Source organism: Fusarium redolens (assembly GCF_020744475.1).
Source record: "Fusarium redolens strain MPI-CAGE-AT-0023 chromosome Unknown BKA55scaffold_13, whole genome shotgun sequence".
Taxonomy (NCBI): domain Eukaryota; kingdom Fungi; phylum Ascomycota; class Sordariomycetes; order Hypocreales; family Nectriaceae; genus Fusarium; species Fusarium redolens.
Window position 1 is genome coordinate 118,103 of NW_025763676.1, and position 18,196 is coordinate 136,298.

Genomic DNA, 18,196 nt, shown 5'->3' on the forward strand with positions numbered 1-18,196 from the left:
GTGGATGCAACGGTTGCGCAAGTAGGTCTTGCAAGCATGATATCCGTGTGGTTGGAGTTACTTTCCTTATTTTTTCGACTAGGTAGATTCTTGGCGTGGTCCGATTGACTTTAGGGGTGCAGAGATTATCTAGGTTATGCTAGAGATGTTTGGGGCTAGGGACTTATAGAACATTGCAGTGTTTCTTGATTACAGTACCATCTCCATTAATAAAGCATACTTCATGCAGCCTTTTGCCTGATCATAAACTTAGAAAAGAACCCATCAAGCGCATCATAATCATCAAGCTCTCCCACATGTGAAACATACTGATCCGGCCTCAAGATAACCACACAGCCCTCATCAGGCTTGATTCCAAACGTCTCGTAAAGTTTGCCATGTCCCTCGTGATAAGACTCGTCATCAACAAATATCTTGTTGTAATCCCAACCATCAATCTCGTGATACGGACGCAGAGCCTCTGGAAAGTCAAAGATCTCGTGGTCTTGCCGTTTCGAGGCATGTACCGTGATAACTTCAATCACGGAATCGTATCGAGCCGAAGGTGGTGTGAAGCGCTTGAGGAATGAAGATTCATCTGAGAGCTTGTCGCACAGTGACTTCATTCGCTTGTTCTGGCTGTCGAGATCGATATCTCCGGGGAAGACCAGGAGTCTCCATGCTCCATTGCTTCGGAGAAGTTCTTGCAGGTGCCAGGGTCTAGCGTCAGACTGATTAAGAACCTTAACACTGGGAATACGCATGCCGAGCTTGATCTCTGGTGCCAAACCCTGCCTCTTGATGGCGATTTTGTCCTTCAGGCCAGTGCCATCATCAGTAGCCTTGGCGACAATGTTGCTTTGACCATAGTCCACGGCTAAAATCCATTAGCTATGGAAGTTCAATCCATTGAATGGACTTACCAATTCCACTGGCGAACAGGTTGCCCTTCTCAAAAGCTTCACGGAACTCATCCATACTGATTCCCTCTTCGTCCATGATATCCTTGGCCGGGCGGCCTGAGAAGAGACGAGAGAACTTGTGGTCGAAGTCGATAAGAGCCTGAGCAATACCCTTTCTCTCAGTCTCGTAGGTCTTGAGAATTGATCGGCTAGCAAGTCCTTTGACAACGTTGGCGACTTTCCAACCGAGGTTGAAAGCTAAAAGAATTAGCTTAGTCAAGAGCAATATCGTGGAGTAAGAGACTTACAATCTTGCATGCTGACATTCATCCCCTGGCCTGCCTTGGGGCTATTGAAGATTGTTAGACATTTATGCCACCTTTGAGATGGAGAGAACAAACCTGTGAGTATGAACAGCATCACCAGCGAGGAAGACTCGATCGTAAGCCGAGAAGTTAGATCCGACGCGTTGTCCGATCTGATAAGCGGTCCACCAATCCAACTTGCGATAAGTCAACTTATAAGGAGCGAGAATCTTCTGAGCCGATTCAAGAATAACATCGGGTGTGATCCATGACCGATCAGCTCTTGAATCTTGCTCTCCAATCTTTGCCGTTGTCGTAAGCTGGATATACAGCCTGACCAACTTGTTTTCTCTCGGAATCACCATAACACTTCCCGAACTCGCTGAGTGAATCGCACAGCGCTGTCGGATATCAGGGAAATCAGTGATGGGCACAATGTCAAGAACTCCCCAGATGTAATCTGTTGATTCGCCCTCAAGCTTGAAGCCGAGCTCCTTCCGGACCCATGAATGAGCACCGTCTGCACCGAGCATGTACTTTGCCTTTATTACCTCAACAGTGTCGGCTTTGTCGTTGAGTTCCGCTGCTTTAAGCATGTCGGCGGTATCATCTGGCGAAAGGTTGCTACGGAACAGACCGTCTTGTACAGTAGTACCGTTGGCGGATGTTGATGTCTGCTTTGGCTGAGCTTCTTCTTCGCTCAGGTGTCGAAGGCTGACGGTAATAGGATATGCATCTGGGTCTTCAACAGTTTTCGGGTCAATCTCAAGACTCGTTGGCAGGACCCCTCGCTCGACTGAGATCTCGCCTTGGCTGAAGTCATTGATAGCGTCGAGGAAGAATCTCTCAATACGACCCTGGTGAAGAACAACCTGTTGGAAGCGACTGATACCAGGAACTGTGTCGGGAATCCTTGAGCTCCGACGAAGAACTCCCTTGTCATCAGGGTTCCAAAGAGAGATTTCGAGCATATGGTTAGACTCAATCCAAGCTCGATGCGCAAAGCCGAATGAGTCAAAGATCTCGAGAGTTCGACATTGAAGACCATCTGCTTGGCCGTTGAAGATCTGAAAATGTGTTAGTAGAACATATTACATACAAGAAGAGATAAGTGATCTGACCTTTGTTCCTCTCTTGTCGACGATGCGTGTTTTGATGCCGCATTTGGCGAGCCATGTTGCCATCATGAGTCCGGCTGGTCCGGCTCCAACGATAAGGACGTCAACATGGTCTGTCTTTGCAGCAATGGCCATTGTCGGGTGTATTCCGTCTTGACTCAGAGAAGATGAAGTGTCTGATAGTCAGGTAGTGATATCGTCAATCTGCCAAGATACACTCGCAAGATCTTATACTCATCGATGATGTATATAGGATCAAGTCATGCAAGGACGAACCGACAATATGGTAAGATCCGAATCGGAAGACGGGTGCTTATGTGCGTGCTCTGGCACATGAGATCGGAACAGTTACGAATTGCCCTCGAGTAACTGGTCAGGCCATATGTACAACAGCCACATTATGTAACAGTTTGTCGTTTTTATTAGGTTAAGCCTGGTACCGGAATTATCATCTCGAATTGACGGTAGATTTCCGTGATGACCTTAGTCCAGCTTAATCTTAGCTTGCGGGGTAAAGATGGGGAGCAGTCGTAAACAGCGAATGGCATCAATGAAGATTGTTGGCCATTTACTGATAAGCTTATCCGATTTTGCCAGTGGAGAAGTCGTCAAGTAGCCAGTGCCGATCTACGTCCGGGGGAATGGAGCAAGGATATCGGAAGGGAAATTATCTGGGGATGGTCACTCAAAAACTTGTATGCAAGTGCGGGTCTCCAGTTTCGGATGCTGGTTGATCATGCAGTTTGACGTTTCCGAAATCTCTTCGGATCCAGGGTACTCATCTATCCGAGCTGAAGGTTTAAGTAGGATTTCGGGTACTGAATCGAAGAGTTCACGTTAGAGATAAAGATGAAGATAAGGACAGAGCGATGCTTTGCGTTTTATTTTCAGCGATTGACTGCTATCTGTATCTAAGAGGTCTTTAAACAAGACGTAAGTAACATTTACGGGACTGGAGTGATTTCACTGGTAGCATCCTTGAGTAGATCCTCGACTGATTGATCAAATATACAATTTCCCATCAGATTCGACATTGTGGTAATTATTTCTTTTATAAAGGGCTACTCTTCTTCCTTCTTCAACGTTTCCCATTGTTCCAACTTCGCCAACCATTCTTTCGCCTCATCAACCAGTTCCTCAACGTCTTCGCCCCTATCTTCCAACGCTCTCACCAAAGCTTGAACGGGTTCTCGCACTGGTTTCCAAGCCTCTCCAATAGGCACACAATCAGAGACAAAGTCGACCAGATAGTGCTGATATTCTTCATCCTTCTCTTCGTTTGCCTTAGTCAGAACTTCAGCTGCAACTATAGCAGCAGTCTCGGGAAATCGAGCAAGCTGGTTTCGACAAGGCATGAAAGGAGGATTGTTCGCGTCAACAAGCCAGTCAAACAGCTCGGGCATGTATGGCCTCATCTCTTCAGCTGTATGGACTCGCTCTGTAAGTGTACGATCGCTGACCATGTCGAATTTGTCCTTGGTGACCCAGACTGCCTTGGAATCTGAGGCGAAGCGTTCAAGAAGACCGGCGTTGTGAATGACATGACAAGTCTGGGCATAATGCGACGAGCGATGGGCGAAATCCGAGATAACGAATGCAGCGAGTGCAGCCAAAGCCTGTCGATATGGCTGAAGCTTTTCGAAGGGGAGTTTAAGAAGGACAGAGTATAATGCTTTTTGATGCACTCTCAGTGTATCGTAATCTTCATCTTTTATCGGAGAAGTGAGGACGGACGAAATGGCTTCCACGGTTGCAGGTTCTGCTGCGCGTGACCTGATAATGTCGATATCTTCACTTCCATCCTCGAAAAGCGTTTCTCGATCTGACCAGAGCATTGTCGGCACCTTTTCTGCAAACGCCTTTTCGTCTAGGCCAGATAATTGTTCGCGATCCATGGCGATAAAATGTCGATGTGTTAGTAAATAGACGGTGTTTGGTGGTTCGAGAATTGTGAAGTGAGGTCTCGCTCGGTTAGCAATTATGAATCGCCTTGCAGTTTGATGTATCACCCGTACAAGCATTGCCAGAGGGGTCAAGTAAAACCTATATAACCAGGCCACGCCTCACCCGCTACAGAAGACATAAAATGAGTCAGAATAAATAATCCACGCCTTCATTTCGGGTGAAGGGTCGATGTCACCGGCCAAGGCTGATGCATGAAAAATGTTACCTGATCTGGTGTTTGGGTCACCAAGCTGAAAGCTTGGTGGAGGCGCTAATGATCTGTGCCAGCGAGTGACATTGGGGCTTTACTGTCACGTCCCCCTGGCATCCTTGAAAATATGCCTGGTCTAGTTGCTTCGCCACCGCCACATCGGGCTCAGCCTTATCAGTCCCATAAGAGCTAAGGGTTTGGCCAAGTTACTCAAAGCTATGCTCAGCAATTACAAATTGCTGACAGCTATACGCTACTTAGCTTCTTCGCATTCACCTTGGAAGTAACTCGGAGAATATGTACGTTACATTAAGATCTAAATTATCTGAAAGCCACCGTCTAAAACAGCTTGTATCCTGGCATGATATGGGCATCCCAGTTCTCCTCAAACTCATACCCCATGTGCTCACCAGCTCGCCTCACAAGACGCTTCGCTGGGCAATCACTAACAGTGGTGGAAGTGGAAGTAGTCGGCGTAGGAAGGGTAGTCGTGAATGCAGTGATTCCAGCCTCTGAGCAAGCTGCGTAGTACGCTTCGGGAGAGTCGCAGTACGTAGCGTAAGCAGGAACCTCGGTTGGTTGGATGGTAGTGGCTGTTGGTTCTCCCTCTGCACGGGCAGCAAGAGTGTTCATTGCAGGTCGCCAGGTCGGGAAGCCTGTAGGAATACGGAATGCAACTTCGCGCTTGAACACGGTTGAAGTTCTGCAAATGTCAGCGTGCGACCAAAAAAAGACTGAATGGAACTCTTACTCTGGGTATGGGCTGACTGTGACAGTGTTCAGTGCTGAACAGTCAGAAAGACGACTCTCTCGGGGAGGCTCGCCGTTCAAGCCACCAATGCCGACAGCACAGGCATCAGCAGTAGTCGTGGTTTGGACAGCATCAGAAGAGGCGGTAGTCTCTGTTGCGGGAGTTGTCTCGGCACTGGACGTTTCGACGCCGACGATCTGTCCATTTTGGCATTGTTCCTCTGTATCACCATGTTAGCTAGATACCAAGCATGCGTCATGGGTCTTTATTACCTTTATACGCTGTGAGTGTCACAGGTTCACAGCCGACAGGCTCTGACCCGAAGGTGATGTACACCTGTCCATCAGAATCTGTCTGGCAGAAGCCGGCCTCGCCAAACGACGCATCTGTCCATGAAAGGCGACCCCCGGCAATTGAGAATGTTGTCGTGACAGAATCAGCTGGTGGTTCGCCCTGTGCAGCAAGCTCCTGGTATCCACTGCCAGCATAGTAGATAGGCTCTCCGTTCTCCAGAAGCTTTCCCTCGTCGAGGCGGAAGACTGAGGCAAAGGTGCATTCGGTTGGGTTGTTGCTGCCCACGAATGTTGTATCTCGTTTCGAAAGACGACGTCGAGGGTTGACCTGGAAGATAATGGCCTCACCGGCAGGTACAGAGGCGCTGGTTGTAGTGGTTGCTGCCTCTGTCGTCGTTGTGGCTTGCTCAGAAGAGGTTGTAGTCACTGAATCGAAGACACTTGTTTCAGAAGTGGTGGGCTCGCTGGTAGATTCACTGGTGGCGAAGAATGTATTGGATGAAAGCCCACCAGGCTTACAAGGCCCAGCAGCAGCATGAGCCGCTAGCACAGCGAAAACAAGACTTTTGGCGATCATGGCTGCAATAGTCGATGTCTATAGATACAGCATGCCAAAGCAGAAACCGCCAAACCGCAGACCTGGGACTCAGGAGATAAATATGGCAATTTTTATTCATACTTCATTTTGCGAGGTCCTTTAGCGCTGACCAGCGAGCCGTTGTGCCTTAATTAGTCAGGGGTTTTGAAGAAACTATTGATTTTAGGTGCTTCGGCGCTGAAAACTATTGAATGCTCTAGACCTGTATTGAGCAACCAGGTCGGATTTTACTGAGCTTCACGCCAATCGGGCGCTGAAAAGGAAATTTGACTGCACTAACCGGCGCAAACGGTCCTATTGGTCAGTCCCTAAGCGAGTGTACTTATCTTTTATCAACTCGACGCATGATTCTCACATCAACCTGTTATGCGATAAGTACTCTGCCCATCTATCAATGCCAGCCAATCAGTGAAAGAAAACTTCAAGCGACAATCTTCAGTTCTTGATGAGAGCAAAGATGTACCAAGAACGGTCAATCTTTTCCGCTGGCGTTATCCGACCAACAAGTTAGTAGTGAACAATGAGGACCACTTGAAAGCGATAAAGACTACGGACTTTATTACTAGAATAGAGATTGAAGAAATATTGTTGTTAAGTGAAGTGTAGATGCTGATCAACAGAACCAGCCTCGGACCAGCAGTATAATTCACAACATGGTGCTTCGAATCAAGGTCTTGCAATTATCACAGATATCTAGACAAATGGAGAATGTAATTCACAAAGGAAGTGTTTCCATTGGATCTATTTAAGGCTCTTCATGGTAGTCTGTCTCCAATCTGTCAGCCTTCTCTCTGACGCGACCTTGGGGCTTTCATGTTATTGTAAGGCCGCACAGAAACCAGCCTCATAACAATCGGTTTCAACCACGTCGCCTACCCAATAGCATACCATCAAGCTACATATCCAAGTCTTGCCCATCGCCTTCAATGAGTACCTCGCACAAACCGACTAAGCATCCCCGTTTCCGTGATATTGACGCCTGGCAAGCTCTGAAAAAGCGTGACCTCGAATACGCTATCAATCTTCTCGTCTCAGGTAAATGGATCATCGATAGCGTTGTCAAAGATGGTTGGGGCTCCTTAGATGCAAGGGTCGGTAATGAACGACGCCATAAGACTGCACTCCTCGCATTGATCCTTCGCCGTCTTGCTGGACTACCTGAGAGAATCTAGTCTCGTTGAGGAGTTCAAGATACTCATCGTCGAATATCGCGCCGGTCACAATGAAGATAAGCGGTGGGCCCATGTTTTCAAGCATAAGGATGTTTATATTGAACAATCAGGCCGTCACAACTGTATCTTGGAATCAATCGTCGACTTTATAGGTCCAGACTGGACAACTTTCGTTACCTCTGAACGTACTCTTGCATCATTCAGCGTACTCAGCACTATGGAGTGCGGCTTAAACATTTATTACCAGCGTTTAGGAGACGTTCTCGTCGCCACGAACAAAGAATAACGAGCCGCCAGAAAGAGGGAATATTATAATGCCGAGTTTCCACTGCGTACTGTCTTTACCGAAGTTTCGTTCAACCTCATCGAGAAACTTTCAGCTCAAATACTGCCGAGCGGTATATCGCCGAGGGCTTTTGATACGAAGCCTCGGGTCTGAGAGACTCCCGGAGCAAGTACGGGAGGCATTCCGATTTCGAAAGCCAAGAAGATCATTCCACGCCACAAAGAATACCCCATTGTCATTGAATCGTTCTCCGCTTCTATGCAAGTCTTGATTAGACACTGTTAGCTGTACGAGATACCAGTCACGTTGTGCATGCCTCACCTACGATATCAACAAACGAGTGGTGATTCAACCAACATCGTGACATATCAGCTCACTTCGGCACCTGTTCGGACCTACTTCGCTACCGGGCAACCGGGTGGAAGCTTCAGAATGATAAGCTCTAAACACGAGGGCAATCAAGATGAGCCATGTTGGAAGCTCAGTGGCTATAGTATGTATTATGCGTCACAGCCAGGCAAACTCCTCTCCTCCAATAATGATGACGACTACATCAAGGCACTGGAGCAGTCTAATATTGGTCATCTGATGTCCGCCTTTGGCTTTTTTCACCATGAATATCCGCCACAAACAGAAAACGGGGGCGTTGACCTTTTGGCTTTGCAAAACTCAATTTGCGGAGAGATGATCCGGCCGCCGAGGATAACTCTGGATAGCATCGGCTTAGGTTGGGGCTTGAACCTAAATGACAAAGTAAATAACCTGAATCTCCTCTCGTTATCTTTGGCTTGCAATGGAATCACGAGAGAGTACAACCTTGACGACACATTTCTCGCACGTCAATGCAACCCCGCAGCGAGAACAGCTTATCAAATGCAATGCAAGCCCATACCATTTACATTTAACCACGTTGATATCTCGACTCCAAGGCTTGAAGAGGCAGGATGGTCCGATATTCTTGAGCAACACCAATTTATAACTGAGCCAATGTTTGCTAATCTCTTCGTCGTCGGCAATGCTTTTTATAGTATGAGTGACCGGACAGAGGCAGATAGACTAATGCTCGTCAACAGCGACAACAAAAAGTTAAAGTCTTTGCTGGAGCATCATCCCAAGCACGAGGTCTTCTTGGCAAGCCGGCATAAGGCCAAGGTTGACCGCTGCCAGAAGGTGAGTACAGCAAATTGCGGGAAAAGAAAAGAGAAAGGCACTCCGACCAAGAGTCACATGGGAGTTTGATTCGATCAGATGGTCTAAGAATTGAAGACAGTAGTGGGGGGTCTCTCATATACCGCCTGGACTGGGCTCTTTGTTTGGCGTTGTTGACAGTGTATATCGGCCGAGAGATGAAGCTTTGTGGAATTTAACTTACGAATGTGACAGTGTGGATTACAGCCATGAAATGCATCTACGGGTAATATCAAGCGCCTCCAAAATTTCTCCTACGTGATTGTTGATAAGAAACTTGTATATCAAATCACCTGCCCCTCCTTTGAGGAACGCGAGGTTAGTAGGTGCGTTTGCTAACCTTGTCTGACCTCTCAACGAAACAAATCAAGGCAACGCGTCTGTTCTTTCGAAGCAACATAAACAGGGCCTGGTACAATCAGTAAGTACTCTCTAGTATTTGCACAACAAAGACTTCCTGGAACACTTACCTCGTTCACAGCAGCGGATTCCCCTCTTCTCTCGAAGTCAAAGATGCGGTTCCTCTATGGGGTTTCTCTGCTCCTGTCTGTCGCTTCTGCGACTGAAATTGAACTTACTTGGCTTCTCCAGAAACAAACCAACTCATCCTCTCTGACCGCATATCTCACTGACGGGACCTCGATTGCGGAGAAATGCGGCAGAACTATCGAAGCCAAGAATACTATTGACTTCTCTGAGGTCGACGGTAATGGTGTTGGGAATTTCACAGTTGGGAATGCCAGCTTCTTCATTCACAATAAGCCTGAACTGTCAGGTGGCCCTTCATGCTCTACATTCTCTAATCACCTCCATACTCTCATTCGATGCTTGGGAGTGAATTGGGATCCTGAAGGTGTTGCCAAAAGCGACGGACCAGAATGTTTCTCTGGCCATTCTACAGAATTGGAGTTGAAATCTTTCCAGATGGAGGCCCAGAAGCGCAAATTGTATCCTCGTTGTAAAAGGATAATTACAGAACTCGACGGCGATGGTCAGTATCATCATTGCATTGACTAGACCCGACCTGCCTAACAACTATTTCAAGGATCGCCCCACCAGAGATACTTCTACCACCAGGTAACGGTAGGCTTTTACCCCTCTCCTCGGTTAACTGCTTATTCTATCTTCCTGCTGCTAATGGGATACTAACTGACCGCAGGAAAATATTGGTTGTAGCGATATCGATGGTTGCACTGTTGGTAGTAGCAATACACAGGGCAGGGCCTATGGATTCAGTGTGACGGGAACCTGCAATTGGATATCAGCAGGTTTCAGTGTTACCGATTCCTGGACCGCTGGGAGTTCATATACTTGCAGTGGCCTCAAGGGATCCAAAGTCTGCGTCTGGTACAAGGTTGCGCACACTGCTTGTAAGTGCAGACTTGTATATCTATCAATTTTATAAGGCTAACATAAAATACAAGATATTGTTCGAAATCAAAACTATTGGTGTTTGCCCCAGTGTGAATATCACAAATACAGTAAGCAACATCTCATCGCCTCCCCGAACATACAGAATCGAGGCGGTTCATACGAGTGCAAAGTCGACAAAGAGTGCATGCAACTGGGCGCGACATACTGGGATTGCCATGGTAAAAAGACCCCAAATCTTACTCACTGCCCACCTCCGGGGTACCCGCCGAAATTGGATCCAAATAAAGGTTATCTACGACAGCATTTGGAAAGGCAGGAAAGGAAAAAAGCCGACAAGATTAGAAAGATGCTTAAAAAAGAGAGGAAGAAAGAAGAGAAGCAGGAAGAGAAGAAGCAGGAAGAAGAGATAAAGAAGCAGGAAAAAGGGTTAACTAAGCAGGAAAAGAAAGAAGCCGAGAAATACAGAAAGAAGCTTAAAAAGGAGAGGAAGAAAAAAGAGAAGCAGGAGGAGAAGAAGTATAAAGAAGAGAGGAAGAAGCAGGAAAAAGAGGCAGAGAAGAAGGATGAAGAGAGGAAGAAACTTGAAGAGGAGATAGATAAGCAGGAAAGAAAGAAGAACCTTAAAGAGGGGCCGCCGGCTGTTGTGCCAGGGAATACGGACCTGAAATTAGACCTGTTCAATGACTAGAGTTATTATTAGTACCTAACTAACTAAGAGCTTCACCCTCTTGTACAATTAATCATAACACTATTCCATTTTATCCCCTTTTACCATCACCATTTAACCTATACGGCAGGGAAAATCAGGCTTTATTTGACCCTAGCCCATCACATTGCAGATACTCTTGATAGCTAATTAGCTGCAGCCAATCAGACCCCCTATAACCCCCAGTATACTGCTGCTATAGCCCGGCAATAGGCTAGGTGCCTCGGCCTCAGTCGGCGCGCTAGACTTGCCTAGGTGCCTAACCATTGCATCAAAGGGCGGAATCGGTCCTGACTGGGGATTTCGTCAGGTCAGATTCACAGATCCTATTGAAATTTGTAACAGGTATCACGGCAGATTTTGATTTCGCGGTCGGGAAACTATATTTTTACTTATGTTAGTCACAGTCAGGATGTTTAAACTATTAATGTCTTGTCTCCTTGACCTCGAGCCTGGAAGCTGTTGTGAATTTTGGCCATCTTGCGCTTTCAAAGCATGTGATGCCTATCACTAAAGCTTGGATGGGCGATTCTCCCCAGATAACAATCGAGCAACACCGACACTCGCCGTGACACCACTCTCAATAGCTCCATCAACAAAACCCCTCCATCCATTAGCCCAGTCAGCACTGGCAAAGAAGACTCTTCCTTGAGGCTTCTGGAGCTCATTGAGCCAACGACTCATAGCTGGGCCAGGTCCCCAGCAGCTCCAGGTGCCTTTTGCAAGATCGTCATTCATCCAGTCATGGGTGAGATATGCTTCAACATCAGCATCCGTTTTCACATGTTCCCTGAAGCTTGAGATGATTTCTTTGCTCGCTCTTGGGTCTGTGAGATGCCCGCCGTAGCCAAAGCCAATACAATATGTACCATTGTCCTTATGTGTGTTGCCATTGTGGTCGGAGAATGCAAAGCACCATGGGGATCTTCCATAGCCGCTTGCCATGGCGAACCATCCAGGCTCTGTTTGCTTCAACTTGAAGTGTATCTTGGCACCTTGGTTGATATGACCTGCCTTGGCAGCTTCTTGGCGGAGTGGTGAGAGAGGAGGGTTGAACGAGATATCTGATAAGCAGTTCCTGGATAATTGTCAGTGTCCAGGTTTAGCTACAGTGGATACAAATGGTACTTACAAAGGGATAGTCGATATCACATATCTGGCTTCGATACGTCGACCGTTCTTTGTAGTCAAGCTTACCCCGTTGTTCCTCTGGTCGACCTTCTCAACGACAGTATTGAATAGCAAATGCCCACTATACTCAGACAGTATCGACCGTGCCAACGATGTCATGCCACCCTTCCCAAGCTTGAAAAGTCCAGCACGCTCGAAAACGCCAGCCATGTTATGGCCACCAAGTGCATACCATCGCAGCACCTCGACAAAACCACACTGCGAACCTGGCACGGAGCCAAAGGAGCTGATCATGGCATCGAACAAATCCTTCTCTATCTGAGGAATGTTGAGTTGATCGAGGCGATCTTTAGCGGATAGATGCTCATATTTCTTCCATAGTGCTGGTTCGCGCAATGGATCGTGGGGATATGGCATTAAATCGTAACTGGTCAGGCCGTCAATGGCGAAGAAAGCATCAGCTGCTCGCTGAACTGCTTGATTTGTCTCTTTGGTATCAAGTTTGCTTGGACCAGCAAAGCTTGCTGTATACGCTGTGTATTTGGCGTCTGCTGTTCCTGTTGAGGTCTTGAGGTTGCCTTGAAGATTGTAGCGGTGAATCTCGGAGTAAACGTGTGGCTGGCCCCTGGAACCAGTGTATCAGCATGGCATAGAAAATCTCCAACAAGATTCTTACCAATGAACCCATGTTCCTCCCATCTCAAATTCCTCTCCTAGGGCCTTCGCTGTCCATGTTCTTCCACCAATGCGATCACGGCCTTCAACAAGAAGAACCTTGCCGGCGGTCAGACCGATATCTCGAGCAGCGATAAGCCCAGCGAAGCCTGTTCCGATAACAACAACATCGTACTTATCAAGTAGTGACGACTCAGGTGTTCCCTTGATAACGGAGTCTGTTTCGAGACCAGCTGTAAGGCCGTTGCTGGTCCAGAGATAACCTTCCTTTGAAGTTGGCATAATGATGAATTGCAATACTGATAGCAATATTAATTTATGAGAATATGTTCAGATCATTCTGTGAGACTTTTTGATAGGCAAGATAGTTATATTAAACGCAGTCCAGATCATCATGAGCTCATTTCCTAATTAGGACAAAATGTACGAGGTTCCTGATACTGGGAATTCCGACGTTCCGATGCTAGACGACCTCGCACTTTACATCCATTTTAGCACTAGACTGACACACGGAAATAACACTTCCGAGAGCGCAAATACTCCGCAATCGATGCAAGACAATCACCATGAATCATGAGGTATAGATTAATATTGCAACATAAGCCTTGGTCCGTTGGTATCTAAAAATGGCCAGAAGCATAGAGAACCACATTTCATAAGGTAAAAAGGCTCTCCATTTGACAAAGGGAGGTATATTAAAATGTATCATTTCTGGTCATCCAATCATCGTTTCCAATCTCTTCTCCGACATGATATCTATCCAGTGAAAGCTCGGAGCCACTGAGTTCCAGTTCTGAACTGCCGGCAATACGTCCATACGCGACCAAGCCTCCTCCAGTATAAGCATGACGTTTCCAATTGGCCCCAAGCGAACAGCTGCATACATCTTGTGAATCCGCTGTCGAACAAATGTCCGCAGACGAATTATCTCCGATCTTCTTGGTCCTTCGCCTTCTTCCCTTGGTGAGACGGGCCCCAGGACACTTCCAGCAATCAGCAATGACAGAAGCTGTATCGAGATTGTCCCTGAGTCGTCTGGTATTCTTTCTAGAATTTCCAGTATCCCGAATGCCAGTCCCGTTACTAGATGTGTCTTATCATCACCATACTGCGAGTCAACAGCTTGGTCTAGACTCTCCGCTCTCTTTATCGTTTCCGGAAAAGCAGAATAGAGCTCCAGCAGGGCAGCCAGACGATAACAGCGAGATATAGCCAGCAAGTGATCAGGCGTTGTGCATGGATCGCCAACATCATCAATAAGACTAACAAAAGGCAGCCGATACCCGACAATCTTACGTTCGAGATCATTTGCCTTGGCGAGTAACTCAGCGTATAGAGCCCTTCGATGGATCTCCCCAGTTTCGAAAACACGCAAGCTCTTCAAGGACTGGTTATTCCGCACCAGTGTTAGTGTCTTTGCAAGAAATACAAAAACGGGTGTTGCGACGCCGGTCCACGGACAAGGCTGGATGAGTGCTGGGGGGTGGGGATCGCAGAAGATATTAAGATGTGATAAACCTCCGTATTCCTGGTCGAAGAGAGCTGAGCTCATGGCTTCCCAGTAAACCATGGATGACACGACAAATATTTGTGTTTTTGTCATGTTTCTTCTCCTGTCGACGTCTGTCAGCTCGTTTAATGTTATCCATGACCTGAATAGTTGTCGTGACCCATGGAGATGTGGCAGGCCGGTTGCAGAGGTATCATGCCAAGCCTAATGAGTTTACAGGTCAGCTCTGGCCTAAGTAGAAGCATAACGATACTTACCGCAGTCATTCCCAAAAAAATGATGCTCAAGAGCAAGTCATCCGAAACATTCAGAACTTTCTCTCGAGATACCAAGGCCGTAGGTCGGTTGTCATCCGCCTCGTATTCCCTGCTCACAGGAAGCTTGGACAATGTCTGTGAAAGATGTGACATTGCTTCGGTCTGGAACTCCAGTGGTATGTAGTTGTTGCCTTTGTCGTCCTGATATAAATGAGCTGCTGACATGCTCAACACGCAACCAAAGAGCAGAGGTGAGTCGGCCATCATTCTGGCAACTTCTGATCGGAATGGGTTGTTTGCTGAGTCAAAGGATGAGTTGAAATGACAAACTGTTGTGAAGTAGTGGTCAAGTATGAGTGATGTTTGTGGAGTTGGTATGTAAGAAGTCAGGCAAAGAGAGTCATCATATGAGGCATCAGGCGCAACAGAAAGCTCCTCATCGGCTTGGACATCGTCGCATAATTCTGAGGGTTGTTCTGGATTCGATGGAGAGGGTGATTGCCTTTCTAATATGTGCTCTAAGTGTTCTCTGGCATCAGATGAACTCGAACCAGAATTTTGCGGGAAAGGACTAGGTGCTGGTACTTCAGAGTCATTGTCGTTCTGAGTCTCGACACTCCCAGAGTCTGATCTTGGCTGTATCAAGTCCGATAGCCTTCTGGCGCCTGAGTCGAACCACGAAAAGGAGTTATCGGCATTCGGCGACGAATTGAGCATGTTCCTTTCATATTTAATGGACCATTTAACAGGCTTATAATAGCCGGGACATTCGACTCCAATTTTCGTGCATCTTTTACATCCTGGCAACTGTTCATCACATTTCACCTTCTTTTTCTCAACAGTCAGTATTACAATCGACTTCGCGTCGCGACAAAGCAGCGACTTACTCGTTTTTTGCAGACAGAACAGCCAGCTAAACACGCCTGTTAGCTAAGTCTCTTAGGTCTCTAAAAGGTGTACTAACTCCGCGTTTTCGGCTTCTTAGTGCGACATCTTTTCGGCTCGTCAGTCATGGTGGACAACCGGGGTCCTGTCGCATTTGAAGAGTGATGATATAATTCATATCTCGGAGATTCTGCCTCAGGGAAGAAAGAATCTCCCTTCAGCGACCAGACTCTCGCTACCCCGCATTCCGATATTCCGGGGAAGGGGTTCCACCGACATAGCGCTTACGGTAACTTGATCTGGCGAAGTTAACCGCAACACAGTGACAGTGATTGGATGCTTGAGACGTTATCGCAGATCAGCTTCAGCTGGTCCAATTTCTTATCACTCACCGAGATTAACTGATAAGCAGCTCGAATCCACTGATTGCATCGGTCTATGCCCTGGCTTAAGTCCACTTCCCAGGCTCTCTTTATCTCACTTTAGATCGAATTGTACTACGTACAGAACATTCCTCATCGGGTCCAATCCTCGTAGGTTAACATACATGCCTCGTAAGGCTAAAAAAGTCCTCTGTTGCAGGCAGACTAACTAAAGTACTAAAATAAGTATTTAGAACTAGTTAACTTACCCTAAAGACTTTAAGAAAGAAGCAACTTGAGGGCATAATAAACCCATATAATGGCGTATACTCTATTTATTACTTAAGGTATACTTATTATTTATAAAGTAATAATATTTTCTTTTTCTTTTTCTTTTTCTTATAGTATTTATATTTTCTGAGGTCTTACTTCCTTAGTCGCTCATTGAGTTATGTCTGGCTTTAACACTATTCTAACAGGTTATTCACCAAATGTCCACAACATAGCCACTGCTTAAATCTTAAAACTGTGAACTTTTAATTTAGGCATGATATTGTCCTGTGTAGAATATGCAGGACCTAGGCCTCTTTTATGGGCATGGGAACAGCATAAACTTAGGAAGTTGCAGTCCAATAACCGGTAAAACCAAAGATAAGATAAGTGCGGATTCGTTCCAAGAGTCGGCGGAATTAAAGCCGAATGTCCCATGTAGTAGGGCTGAAGACGCGGAAGCATGTTATCAGCGCGGAATACTCTCCGCCCCAAAACGTGCCTTTGTCTCGTTGTGTCCACTTATAGGAGGAAGTGTGAACGGATACACGGCATTCTCAACAAATACACATCTTTAATAAGTGACTGTGTGCCTCACCAAGTTCCTTATTATTTGATTGAACCAGACCACAATGACAATAACATAAAAAGCCCCGAGGAAGTTTTCTAAACACAGCAGCGGCCAGCACGATTTATCAGCTAAGGAATATGGGAGCTGAGAATAAACCTCTCAGCCCGGCATCTCGGCACGCTCGATGCGGGCCTGTAATATAAATCAGGGCGACCTGACAGGCTCGTTTTCCGAATCCGGCCAAGTCTAGGCTGATTAAGAGACGTCTCCTACGAGAATTCCAGCAGTTTACTTCCCTCATAAGGCGGAACACGGATATCTCGGGAACGGCCAACAGTTTCTTGCATGGAGCTGAAAGACGACAGCCCGGGTACATAACGGGCACCAGAAGCTCCATAAAACATAATGTCTTGGCAGCCTTCCTACCGTAACTTCATTTGACCAAACAACTGCCATGAAACCATATGGTCTTTTCGTTGTCGGCTTGGCTGCTGTAGTCGCTGCAGCTGATGTTGGTCTCACAAGCTCAGGCTGTGCCGACTCATCAGGGCTCGAAAAGTGCCAGGCTTCTGTAAACAAGAAGACAAGCAGCTGCATCGCCCAAGCCCGCCGCGACAACAGCCAGCAAGAGATTCTGGCGTGCAGCTGCCAGGATTATGTCGACAACTACAACTGCTACGCCGCTTTCTGCTGGAACAGAGTCTGGGAATGCGAGTATCAGGAGTACATGGTTTCGTATTTCATGAACTGTCCCACTGCCAAGCTCCCTGTTCCTTACTTTCCCGCACCCAAGAATGCACCAGACTCTTGCTCTTGTAACGTCGGACAAGTCTTTCTCAACATCCAAGATGCCATTCAACAGACAGCGACGTGTTCGAACGGCGCTGATTCAGGGGATGCGGGAAGCAATCTGCAGCAAATAGAGGGCTGCAACTGCTGTGAGATCAGCGGAGCCCTTTCAAGGTATGCTGCAATTCATGGAGCTATTGAGTCATCGATACTAACGTGCGTCAGTATCGTCGAGATCTGCCCTAAGACCGACCCCAACCTCATCGGCCTCAAACAAATCTCCACGCTCGAGTCCCAGCTGAACGTCGATTACAAATCCTGCGGAAAATACATGGAGACGTACGATTGTTCCTCCCAGCTTTCGTACTCGTTGGAAGGTGTCAGCACATATTACAAGCCTGATGATCCCCTGAAGACCGGTACCGCTACCTTGAGTAACAACCCAGGCTCTGTCACGGCACCAGCGAGCGGGAAGGTTTTCTCGTATACCAATGGAGGCGATGGGACTGTCTATACTATCACTGCTGCTGGTGTAGGTAAGGACAGTTCTGATAGCAAGGGGAGCCCTGACAGCACGGGTAGCTCAGGTGGAAGCGACGATTCAAGGAATCCCACTGGAAGCTCGACAGGGGATAGTAGTAAGGCTACCGAGAGTTCCAAGAAGAATGGAGCGGAAAAATTGGTGAGTGGAAGTGTGTTGATAATGGGAGTGCTGCTCATTTCCACCTTAACAACCATCTGTTGATTGAGAAACCAATAGCCAAGACTTATAGGGCACCTGAAGAATGGATAATGGTTGCCTCTTGACCTTACTGTAATGGCCTACATAGTTCTTGTATAGATAGTTAACTAATAACGGGAGGTTGAGGTCGCTTGATTATCCCTATTAATTAAGCAACTAGTTCATAGGTATATGGAA

General features: G+C 46.9%; 6 protein-coding genes across 6 annotated transcripts; 2 read left to right on the forward strand and 4 right to left on the reverse strand.

Annotated features, from left to right (window-relative positions):
- Nucleotides 1-221: 221 nt before the first annotated feature.
- Nucleotides 222-2,439, reverse strand: BKA55DRAFT_518794 (FAD binding domain-containing protein; the record flags this gene model as incomplete). The annotated part of the gene is made up of 5 exons (XM_046188294.1): nucleotides 222-856; nucleotides 903-1,139; nucleotides 1,190-1,230; nucleotides 1,283-2,253; nucleotides 2,308-2,439. 5 exons carry the CDS (start codon nucleotides 2,437-2,439, stop codon nucleotides 222-224), a joined length of 2,016 nt encoding a protein of 671 aa, XP_046046206.1.
- A 926-nt stretch (nucleotides 2,440-3,365) lies between these two features.
- On the reverse strand, nucleotides 3,366-6,080 carry BKA55DRAFT_596111 (uncharacterized protein; the record flags this gene model as incomplete). The annotated part of the gene is made up of 5 exons (XM_046195898.1): nucleotides 3,366-4,293; nucleotides 4,496-4,648; nucleotides 4,857-5,162; nucleotides 5,211-5,430; nucleotides 5,483-6,080. 5 exons carry the CDS (start codon nucleotides 6,078-6,080, stop codon nucleotides 3,366-3,368), a joined length of 2,205 nt encoding a protein of 734 aa, XP_046046207.1.
- A 947-nt stretch (nucleotides 6,081-7,027) lies between these two features.
- Nucleotides 7,028-10,809, forward strand: BKA55DRAFT_596112 (uncharacterized protein; the record flags this gene model as incomplete). The annotated part of the gene is made up of 11 exons (XM_046195899.1): nucleotides 7,028-7,136; nucleotides 7,267-7,317; nucleotides 7,384-7,538; nucleotides 7,575-7,706; nucleotides 7,932-8,139; nucleotides 8,194-8,548; nucleotides 8,588-8,733; nucleotides 9,229-9,738; nucleotides 9,793-9,830; nucleotides 9,907-10,117; nucleotides 10,172-10,809. The coding sequence occupies 11 exons, from the start codon at nucleotides 7,028-7,030 to the stop codon at nucleotides 10,807-10,809; spliced, it is 2,553 nt and encodes an 850-aa protein (XP_046046208.1).
- A 360-nt stretch (nucleotides 10,810-11,169) lies between these two features.
- Nucleotides 11,170-12,915, reverse strand: BKA55DRAFT_665546 (uncharacterized protein; the record flags this gene model as incomplete). The annotated part of the gene is made up of 3 exons (XM_046197751.1): nucleotides 11,170-11,905; nucleotides 11,960-12,583; nucleotides 12,635-12,915. The coding sequence occupies 3 exons, from the start codon at nucleotides 12,913-12,915 to the stop codon at nucleotides 11,338-11,340; spliced, it is 1,473 nt and encodes a 490-aa protein (XP_046046209.1). The 3' UTR covers nucleotides 11,170-11,337.
- A 315-nt stretch (nucleotides 12,916-13,230) lies between these two features.
- On the reverse strand, nucleotides 13,231-15,476 carry BKA55DRAFT_575608 (fungal-specific transcription factor domain-containing protein). Its single transcript, XM_046193395.1, has 4 exons — nucleotides 15,365-15,476; nucleotides 15,288-15,313; nucleotides 14,401-15,228; nucleotides 13,231-14,347 (listed from the first exon to the last, which is right to left on the reverse strand). The coding sequence occupies exons 1-4, from the start codon at nucleotides 15,411-15,413 to the stop codon at nucleotides 13,349-13,351; spliced, it is 1,902 nt and encodes a 633-aa protein (XP_046046210.1). The 5' UTR covers nucleotides 15,414-15,476; the 3' UTR covers nucleotides 13,231-13,348.
- Nucleotides 15,477-16,942: 1,466 nt separating this feature from the next.
- On the forward strand, nucleotides 16,943-18,022 carry BKA55DRAFT_518287 (uncharacterized protein; the record flags this gene model as incomplete). Its single annotated transcript, XM_046188261.1, has 2 exons — nucleotides 16,943-17,451; nucleotides 17,503-18,022. 2 exons carry the CDS (start codon nucleotides 16,943-16,945, stop codon nucleotides 18,020-18,022), a joined length of 1,029 nt encoding a protein of 342 aa, XP_046046211.1.
- Between the last annotated feature and the right edge of the window lie 174 nt (nucleotides 18,023-18,196).